Raw genomic sequence first — 11016 nt, forward strand, 5'->3', positions numbered from 1 at the left:
AAAGTAAGAAAGCCATCAAGTCAGCCTTCTGGCATCCTGTGTCCATAAAGTGTGCTTTGAATTTCAATCAGAAGCTCCTCATCTAAACTTTTATGGCCTATAACTGACTGACTAGTGATTTGTAACAAGTAAACAAGGCAAAAACAGTGAAATACCCAAGTTCACAACAAGCTTCTAATGTAAATATCCATAGGAAGGAATTCAGGCTGGCAGTGTTGCTGAGATGCCAAAATTGTGTTCTCGGTTTTACCTCTCAACATTTGTCTTAAGATGGATGTCTCAGAGGTAACTGCCATATATTTCCTACTACAAAAATAAATAAAGACCATTTCTTTTCTTTTGAGGTTTACATGCAACAAGGAAAGAGGGACTAAATCCTGAACTACTATTTTATTATAAATTAAAAGTACATTCATTCTTCACAGAGGCCCAGCCAGAAGTCATTTCAGGCTCATAAAGGAAGAATAATGTCACTCCAGGATTCCCCGGCAGCATTATGCCTTAATATGTTTATTCAAACAAGTCTGTACAGCTGTCAGACACACAGGCCAAGTGAGGCCTTTCTCACTGTGTTCACTTTCTCACATTACAAGGGAGAACATTCCACATCAAAAAGGGGGCTTGTTCTCTCCCATTTGACTTTCTGTCTTTACCCTTTCATATATGCAACTTGTACTTAGGTCTTGCTTTCTTTCTGAGTAGAGAACTGAACTCAGCTGAATGGCTAGTTAAAACTAAGTAAAGCTCGGGGCTGAAAACTACATGAAATGTTTTCTAGCTGCTAAGAAACCTCCCTCCTGCTACTCAGTATTGGACAGAAGTGAAGCCTTCACATCAAAAGAGTGAAGTACAACAGATACATGCAAATAGCTTTTTGCCCTCTCGGCGCAGAGCTCACACAGTGTTCCCAGCATGAAACCATAACATCTGACCAGCAAGAAATGAACACACTGAGCACCAAGATCTGGGCTTCAAAATTTGAAATTAATACTTCACCACTTTCAGGAAACCATAAATAAAAGCTGAGTACCAGGGTTTCAGGCCCTCCCCTTTACTGTGCTTCGGTACTTTGGTTGAAAGTTTGCTTTTACTTCTCAGAACATGGAACATGGGAATCAGTAGGCTCCATCACACACTCTGCAATTTCTATTCCCTCTTGGCTGTAAAGCCTTTGAAAGCATATTTTATGTGAATATATTTCTTCACAATGAAAATCCTGCTCTGCAGGGAGTTGCACTGATCAGGAGCTTCTCAAGGCATTAATGTCTTTGAATACAAAGGACTTCAGCCCTAGCAGTGCTGCTCAAGCAGTGATTGAATTTGTAAAGGATTAAAAAGCAGTACCTTCCTTCAGCTTCACAACTGTGCTGTCTGAGACAAATATTTGTATGTTCTTTGTTTGGAACAAATCCAACAGTGGTAAAACATTTCAACCTGCTGACAAGCTAATACTGAAAGGTTGTTCTTCCCTTAGCTCTCTGGAGGAATTCAAACTGGCCTTAACACCTCTTACTGCTTGAGACAGATCTTAATCATGGACCACTGGTCATCTGCTTGGCAAAGAGCTTGGGCATCCTTCAGTTACCTTACTTAGGCATCCTAAACTTTCATCTGGGTGACCAGATGTCACCCATCTTTCAACTGGGTGACAAGCAGTTTTCTTCAGCCTTCTCTGGCACCACTGATAACTTAAGCTAGACCAGTCTGTGTGGCCCATCACAGAACTACCATCACAGCATTGGGCTGGCACAGTAACCTTCGGGCAGATTCTGACTTCTTCTCTAGGGCAAAGAATTTTTAAAAGAAAACCTACTCTATAAATTTTTCTTCTCTGAAAAGCGGAGGGATTGGGTTTTGGCTTTTACCTGCATTGGAACCACCTTTATGGGAAAAGACAAATGTAAAGATCGCTATCTTCGAGACAGAAGAACAAGATTTTTCCTTCTGCTGAATCAGGGTCAGTTGCCAAAAGTAGTGAGAAGGTCTCACACATTATAAAAGGAAATAGGTTTTTATAGCTATTTCCCTGACATGCTTCTCTGGGTGAAACTTATTAATGGAATAGCAAAAAAATTGCTCTCTGCTGGTCAGGTATGTCAGGAGTCAGGACAGAAAACCACCACTTTTTAGAGAGAAAAGGACAGAGTACTTACGCAGGCTTTGGATAATGCTTTGTGAATGTTTGAACTTCTTTTACCCATTCTTGTCCTCTCATTTCAGATGTCTACTGCTCATTTCTGTCTTGTTAGAGAAGGGACTTAGATTTTTAAAACTTTGCAGGCAGGCCATAAATTTAAATCAGCAGTACAATAATTCAATAATCTCTTGCAAATGAAGGATCTTCTGAGCTTAGAGAGGTTAATTTACCATTATCACTTACTCGTAATTCATTATTATGAGCAGTTACAGGTATAATGTCATAGTGCATGTTCATTTCTTCTTGTCTTGCTACAAATGCCATATGGATTTCAGCAGCTAGCTCTTTGAGCCCTCTTTGGCTCAACGTTTGATATAGAGCCAGTAATCTTTCAGACAGTTCTCTTGTGCAGATTCTGTTTTGAAATAGCATACGAGTACTTCCCTTGAACATCTCTCAAAATGTCACTTTCACCTTTTACAGAAGCAGATTTTCATTATTTGTGTGTTTAAAAGTTACAACCTGTATGAAATTTTTACAATTATTGTATTAATGCAGCCCCAGTGTTACCACACTTTGTGGATACCACTGTTGTCTGCTAATTAACTTCTGCACATCTAGACCAGGTGTTGAATAACTTCAATGTCTCCCTTCTGCAATCCAGGTGGCTGATAGGTTTCATATTATTTTATACAGAGCCCCAGTTGAGCAGTAAATACATTTTCAGCTGATGACTGTACAGTGCACCAGCCCGATCTGAAAGAGTAGGGTCTGGCAGGGTCTCTGTGCACGCAGTGGCTGCTCTCTGCAGTGGGACCACTGCAGGATCAGGCCCTTGGGCTGCCTAGAAGTGCTGAAGATAGAGGAGTAAGAAACAGCGAGTCCTGTGGCATTGCAGAGCTGCACCTACAAAGTTCTGTAGACCCATGTTAATTCCTGGTACAGTTACACAACCAACCGTAACACCTTGTACTTGTAGCTGCCAGTTTTCCATTTTCCCCCTTTCATGTATCTGTACATTATACAGACTTGGCTCTGAATATGGAAAATAGCCTTTGCTTTGAAGACTCTGGTGTTGATTCTTCAACTCCAACTGGAATTGCACACTTTTATCTCAAATATTTCAAGCCTTTATGATTATATTAAAACTTCACTGACGCAAAGACCCACAGAAAGCAGCTGTTCCTATCTTAAAGCTCCCAAAATTAATCATGTTTGGGTAGCATCAAACCCACTTATTCTGTTCCTACAAAGGACTAGAGGGATTGTACCCAAGGGTAAGCCTGTCAACTACTTACTCATAAAAATTCAGGTTCTAAACACCTGCTCTAAAATCTTTTGTTTGCTTTAGCTTTTTGCTGCTTTATTTGTGAGTTGTCTTTAAACAATATATATTTGTTTTCCTTTTAAAATACATATTATTTAATTTACCAGATGATTTATTACCTTCCAGTATAGTACAGTGATGTCTTGGATGGTGCTTTTTAAATAATAAATTTAATTATTTTAATAAGGCCCTTTATAGTTGTACACTGTTGGAAAAACACCTATTGTTACTCAAAACATGTGGCAGGTAAGAATGAAACTGATAGCTTGCTCCCTCCTCTCCTTCCACTCCAAAAGGTGCTGGCAAGTGTTTAAGATTACATAGGACCTATTTAAATACTGACCAAGGTCACCATGCTTTATTGTTTGGTTTTGTGGGGTCTTTTTAACATCACAGATAAGCATTTTCACTACCAGTGTGATAAACAGTAGAATGAGCTACAGCACTAGTTTCTTGCCACTATTTACTTGCCATATTGTCAAAGCAGTGAACTATAGAAAGACTTTCCTAAAGATATGAAATCTTTTTGTTAAAGTATGCGTGAAATATGGGGATCATCCTAGGCCTGAATTAGGGCCAATTCATGAATTCCCACCTCACTCCCAGTTCACATCCTGGTTAAATGCAGAATGAACGCATTGGCAGCAGTGGTGTTCCCAAGGATCAACTGAGATCACAATCAAATCCACTTTGTCTCATCTTTTCTTCTGAAGAATTTCCATCTCCTCTCTAAAAAGCCCCCAAAGCTTTAGAAGTCTGAAAAAAACCCTACTACTAAAGCATTGTGTTCAAATCCTTAAGTAACAAAAGAGGGAGAAAAAGAGCAGCAGCGCACCATGGATACTATTGATTGAAACCATTTAAATACCATCTGAAATGTCACTGACATTTACAGCCACAGTTCTTTTTTGGAGGAAAAAAAAAAAGGAAAAAGAAATTACACATGTTGACAAGTAAATAACACGAGATTGCTGATCTTGGCAGCTGTCATCTAGACATGCCAATAAATTATTCATATCAGCTTGTTTTATTGTCTTGCCCCTTACAAATGGCCCAGCACAGGTCAAAACAGAGAGACATTCAGAAATAATGAGTTGTGTTATCAGGACTTTTCCTCTGGACGGGACAAGGCCATGCACAGGCATGAGGTTCAGGGTCAGCCCTGGGGCTGGGACACCCCTCGGTCCCGCACAGGCTGTGCTCTCTTTCTCTGCCTGGTCCCAGTCTTTCCCTTCACAGCAATGGGGCTTGAGCCCCACAGCTGCCTTCTCCATCCTGCCTGGCATTAGCTGCACAGGAGTGGGAGCTTTCAGAGCCTCACTTGCTATCAAGCACTCTTCTAAGGGAAGTAAACAACACAACAACAGTTGCTATTACACCTCTACCTATGAAGAAACATCCTCCCTCCTTATAGCAACGTCCTCAGGACTGGCACAGTAGTGGCAACAAGCTGGTTATGCATACTAGGCTCCCCAGGGTCCTTAGGCTCCTGGATGTCCCTCAGCAGCAAGAAGGTAGAGCTGAAAGGTGGACGGTCACACTGACTGCACACCAGCCAGGAACATCCCACAGCTTGTGGGCATCTACGTGGATTTTATAACCCAGTGTCACAGAGCAGCAGCAAATGTAGGAAAAAAACAACCCACATGAAATCCTCATGGCAAAAAAAGCATAGAGGAAGAACATGTATTGTTAAGATGGTCTAAATGTTTCCAAGACTTAACGAGACCACCAAAGAGCACTAGAATAATAAACCATGACCTGCTAAAACCAAACCCTTGCAAGATATTAAAGTGCTTATTATATTTCTATTACCAATACCAAATGCTTTGCTCACAATATATTGATCTTCAGTCACACTTTTAAGAAATTTATTACATAATTTCATGAAGATTACACAAGGTAATAAAGTATTATGTATTTCTCTGAAAAAACAGAAAATTTCCCTGCTTATAAGGAAATACATATGAGCTGTGGCAAATATTGAAATCATACTTTATAAGTATTTTAGTGTTTGAAGTCTTACCGCTACATGAAATATAGGTAATTTTTCTTCTTTAAAATCAATAAAAGGTCTGTTTTCAAAATGACTTCATATTGATTGAAGGGTCAAAAATGCCCCAGGTATTGATTGTCTGCATATAATCACGTTTTGCTCAGTAAGTTAACCTCGTCTACAAGTGAAATGAAAAGAGATCCACTATATCACTTAAGCAAAATATATTCATTGTATTTGAAAAATTGCTTCCATCAGTCAGCAGTGTCTCACTGACAGTGTGGTTTCTTTCCCTTCTTTCTTCTTTTTTTAAACCTCAGGAAGTAGATTTACATCGAGTGAACAGCCAGGACAAGCTTGGCCTTACTGTATGTTACAGAACGGATGATGAAGATGACATGGGTATTTATGTGAGTGAGGTAAGATTGAGCTGATTTCCATAAGATACAATTCGTCTTTTAAACTGCAGCACTGGACATTTAAGACATTCGTCTTCTGTTTGTACCATGTCTGAAAAGCAGCCAGAATGCAGTAATTGGAAGAAATGTAATTATTTTTCCTTTCCTCCAAATGAAGTGAAATCCTGCATCCAATGAATCAAACTTTGTTCCAGTGAGTGGTCATTTTTCTCCTAGCACAGTCTCAGCATCCACTCTTAGATGATGTTTTCAGAATATTTTGAAAATACATGTATTTCCCATTTAATTTTTATTCTCAGTTTTCCCAGAAACAACATAAAATGGAGAAAAAGAAGAAAATCACCACCCCACACATTTTTATTTGCAAAGATTTGGGGCCCATTTGTCTCTCTCTCATCTCTTACCTCTTTCATGAAATAACTAGCATTTTATACGTAATCTTTTAGCATGCAGATCCATTTCAAATTAGTAGCAGCAGTTTGGGGAAAGAAACTCATAACTGAATCTAAAATCTGCCATTAAAATGCATCACTTAAGATATAATCCTTCCTGTTCTGCATGCAAAAAGTGGGTCTAATCAGAGCACTGTGTTGTAAAGCAAAATGTTAAATTATGAGGTAACACAGTATCATGCAAACATGATAAACCTACATTGAAGACACATACCAGGAAAAAATGGGTTTGACTTCATCATTTTAACTGGCATTTCACTTTGTTTGACACAAGCAAAAGTCCTGGAATCACTAAGCAAGACACTACAGGTACAGCAGCAGCAACAGGCACACTAGCTTACAGTATCAGTTATATTACCAATACTGGCTTTACAACAGGAAGTAAACACTGAGCTCTCAATCCTCCAAAGCACTCACAGATCTCTCTATTTTGTAGATTGATCCCAACAGTATTGCTGCAAAAGACGGTCGACTCCGAGAAGGGGATCGCATTATTCAGGTACGTATGTAAATGTCTGGAATACGTTAAGAAATTCCAATCTGCTGTGAATGTCTTTATCTCAGCATGATTTCTACAATCATTCCCTTCAGAGTGGTGTTTATATGCTTCCTTTTAATTTCCTGAGGATATTTCCCTTTCCTCTGCCATATCCCAGTCAGACTCTGGTAGTCCTGGCCAGTACTCACTCAGGAGGCAGAATGCCCAGTGCTGTGTGCATGCATGAGTTGTCGTCCAAGTGCAACAGTCTGACCCCACAGAGGCTTTGTCAGAAGTCTGCACGGACACCAACACAAGTAGAGGTCCACATCCCAGTCAGTGTCTGGCAGCAGCATCCACAGCCTCACCGGTCCCAGGAAGGATGTTCCTGTTCCTTCGCACCCACCAGACCTGATGTTACAGTTCTGCTCCTGCCTAACTCTGCTTCTCCAGTTTCTCTCCTTTTAACAAGGCTCTGCACATCACCTGCAGAGATGTGGAACAGCTTCTCATGTCCAAACCAACACACGTAATTCCCAATGCTCAAATGAACAACACAGCTGGAAATGTGAATATGGTCTGTGCCTGGCCCACACAGCACTGGGATCTGTCCAGCCATTCTGCTCTGTAGAGCTCATCACAGTATTATTTGAGTATCCCTATGAAAATATTTCGTTGTGTTGCTCTTTTCTTTAAAGATCAATGGCATAGAGGTCCAGAACCGAGAAGAAGCTGTGGCACTTCTCACCAGTGAAGAGAGCAAGAATATCTCCTTGCTTGTTGCAAGACCAGAACTTCAGGTACTGTAGGAACTACAAAAAAAGCCCTCTCTTGAGTCTTCATTAAAAGATTAGCTGTTTTGTAGAAAACAGTTCTTTTGAAGAATTTTAATCTACCTGAATCTACCAAATCTACCTAAAACTGTATTATACAGTTTGACTGGACGTATACGTGATCTAAAATAACGGAATTCAGCAGTCATAGTACTTATATTTTATATTCAAGTTCAATTTATAAGACGTTTGGTGATATATATATGCTGCTATGCTATTACAAACATCAGTGCAAGGTATTATAGATGGTTTCAAGCCATAGCTTTGAAGAACATACTGAACTCTAATTCCCGTAGCTATTGATTATCCATTCATTAAAACACATATTATTTAGCCCTTTATACACCACCTCTTAATGTAGTTAAATACTGTCAAAAAGCATCCTCAGCTGTAATAAAAGGTTGAACCAGATCCCTTTGTAGAGCAGGGATTAGCACAACAAAGATGTAGAACAAACAGCCATGAACACTATTGTTTGATCTGTCTCTGCTCCTCCTGCTGGGAGAGCAACCCTTGCCAATACACCTGGAGACACAGGATCAGGCTCATGACTATCCTGTCGGTTTAGATGTTTCTGATCTTTCCCTTGGGGATAACTGAAGCTGGGAGGAAAAAAAGTCTCACAGACCCCTAGCCAGCATTCTTCCCTCTGGCCCTTGTTGCTGCCTCACATGTGGTGTGTTCAGGCTTTGGGCTCTGGAGTATTTCGATACATTCTAATCGAGACATGCACAAACCAAAACAGCCCCAACTCTTAGAGTTATTGCCATGGATGAAAAGGCTGGGTTTGTTTCAGATATAAAAGCTGTTGAAGATAAAACCATGCTGCTGGAGATGAAGGTGGCTGTGGGGGGAGGTAGGACAGTCAATACCCACACTTAGCACAGGAGATGTGTGCTGTTTCTCAGGAAATGGCAGCACTGTCACAGGAAGGAATCCCCTGAGATTTCTCAATCACTTTCCACAAAGAAGGAATGTAATTTAAGTCAGTCTTCATTCTTTTGACAACATTTGGTTTGGTTTTTCCCTCCCTTTTCACATAGCTGGATGAAGGATGGATGGATGATGACAGAAATGATTTTCTGGATGACTTGCACATGGACATGTTAGAGGAACAGCACCACCAGGCAATGCAATTTACTGCCAGCATGCTACAGCAGGTACTGCCACTCTGTTGTGCAGCGGTGTCAGAACTTCACATTGCACTCCATATTCCATCACTGAACTTGACTGAATACACTTAATGTCTCAAATGATGATGAAGGCAAAAGGGCTTTCTGTAAAATCAAGATATTACATGACTGCCACAAACATCATCTTGGGGCCCAAAAGTTTTTAAAATGTTACCTTTTTATACTTTTGCCTCTCACAGCACTGTGATCACAGTGAGAAATCCACCATTCTGGCTGTGGTCACAGACAGTATAAGTTAGGTGTACAGTAGATAGAGCAGGCAGAGAGCTAACTTATACAATTCCCCATTTGATATGCATGCACGTAGTGAAAACACCTGCCTCCTGAAACCTTACAATCCAAATGGAGGACTTGAGCAAATGACTTAAGTAAGGTCTAGGTATGGCGAGTAAGGCAAAGAAGTTGTTTTTACATAGCAGTTTATATACGGGACCACAGATTTGGGCCTCTATTCCCCATCATTCTGCCATGATTAATGTAATCATAAAAGTTCATTACTAGGTTTTCTATTTTTGGCTAGAGTTTTTTCTGGAGTTTTGTAAAACTACATCCTCTGTGGCATCTGCATGTTTTGAAGAGCCATATTCTCTTGGCACTGCAGTAAACTGGATGCTTTTGTGCATCTAAGTGGGAGAAGAAACTTTTTGGAAATGTGACTTCTACCATTGCTGCTATGTAACTGCTGAAAAGCAGACCTCAGGTTCTTCTGGAAAGGACATCCACAGCAGGCTGTGGGTTTGGTCACCATTTCTAAAAGTTCTTAACAGTACTCTTTCTGTACAAGTAAAAGCAAAGATGAAGGAAGTGTAACAAAGATTAAGAAAACTATTAAAAAATAAACACCCTGAAATATTTCATGTCCTTGCAATAATTCCTCTTTCTTTTCGTTTTTGCTGTTAGAAGAAGCATGAGGAGGATGGAGGTACCACAGATACAGCCACTATTTTATCTAACCAGCACGAGAAAGACAGTGGTGTGGGGCGCACAGACGACAGCACTCGTAACGATGAGAGCTCCGAGCAGGAAAACAATGCGGATGATCACACCACCTCCTCCAACACTTTAGGGAGCCAGAAGAAGCTGACGTACAGTCACGACACCCTGGGAAGTGGCGATATGCAGTTCAGCAACGAGTCGTTTATCTCAGCCGACTGCACAGACGTCGACTTCCTTGGCATCCCTGTGGACGAATGTGAGCGATTCCGGGAACTGCTGGAACTGAAGTGCCAGGTGAAGTCTGCCAACCCTTACAGCCTGTATTACCACAACAGCAGTCTGGATATGAGCAAAAGCGACCAAGAAAGTGTTGACAGAGAGCTGGAGATGCTGAACGAGGAGCTGCGCAACATCGAGCTGGAGTGCCTGAATATTGTGAGAGCTCATAAAATGCAGCAGCTGAAGGATCAGTACCGGGAGCCCTGGATGCTACATAACAGCGGGTTCCGCAACTATAACACAAGCATCGACGTTCGCAGGCACGAGCTCTCAGACATTACGGAGCTCCCCGAGAAGTCTGACAAGGATAGCTCAAGTGCCTATAACACAGGCGAAAGCTGCCGCAGCACACCACTCACGCTGGAGATCTCCCCTGACAATTCGCTGCGCAGAACTGCAGAAGGCATTAACTGTCAAGGTAATGAGGGGGCAGTGGCATATAATGTCTCCCAAAAGAATTTATTTGCTAGCTCAGAAAGTCATGAATCCAGCACTGGTAAATGCCATGCCTCTGCGAAAGATCCCGACCTTGGCAAGCAGCTGGAAAGCAAGGAGAGAAAAGCCAGTGATGGAAGCAAAAGCCCTACTCACAGTCAGAAACCTTCTGGCTCCTATGTCTCCCCATACCATCACTCTCCATATAAGCATGCTCATATTCCTGCCCATGCACAGCACTATCAGAGCTACATGCAGCTGATCCAACAGAAATCCGCAGTGGAGTATGCGCAAAGCCAAATGAGTCTGGTGAGTATGTGCAAAGACTTTAATTCAAGCCAGAGCGAACCGAGGATGGAGTGGAAAGTCAAGGTCAGAAGCGATGGGACCCGCTATATTACAAAGAGGCCAGTGAGAGACAGGCTGCTGAGAGAACGTGCCATAAAGATAAAGGAGGAGCGCAGTGGTATGACCACCGATGATGATGCCATAAGTGAAATGAAGATGGGCCGTTACTGGAGCAAGGAAGAG

At 41.3% G+C, this 11016-nt stretch overlaps 1 protein-coding gene across 1 annotated transcript in view; it reads left to right on the forward strand.

Moving 5' to 3' along the window:
- Positions 1-11016, forward strand: part of LOC104409552 (E3 ubiquitin-protein ligase PDZRN3-like) — a 31249-nt gene that overhangs the window by 19955 nt on the left and 278 nt on the right. The window contains 5 exon segments of the mRNA XM_010019459.1: positions 5781-5879; positions 6768-6830; positions 7508-7609; positions 8686-8802; positions 9736-11016. Of these exon segments, the coding sequence (XP_010017761.1) occupies positions 5781-5879; positions 6768-6830; positions 7508-7609; positions 8686-8802; positions 9736-11016 (1662 nt within the window).

This window comes from Nestor notabilis, unplaced genomic scaffold, assembly GCF_000696875.1.
Source record: "Nestor notabilis isolate BGI_N333 unplaced genomic scaffold, ASM69687v1 scaffold8008, whole genome shotgun sequence".
Taxonomy (NCBI): domain Eukaryota; kingdom Metazoa; phylum Chordata; class Aves; order Psittaciformes; family Psittacidae; genus Nestor; species Nestor notabilis.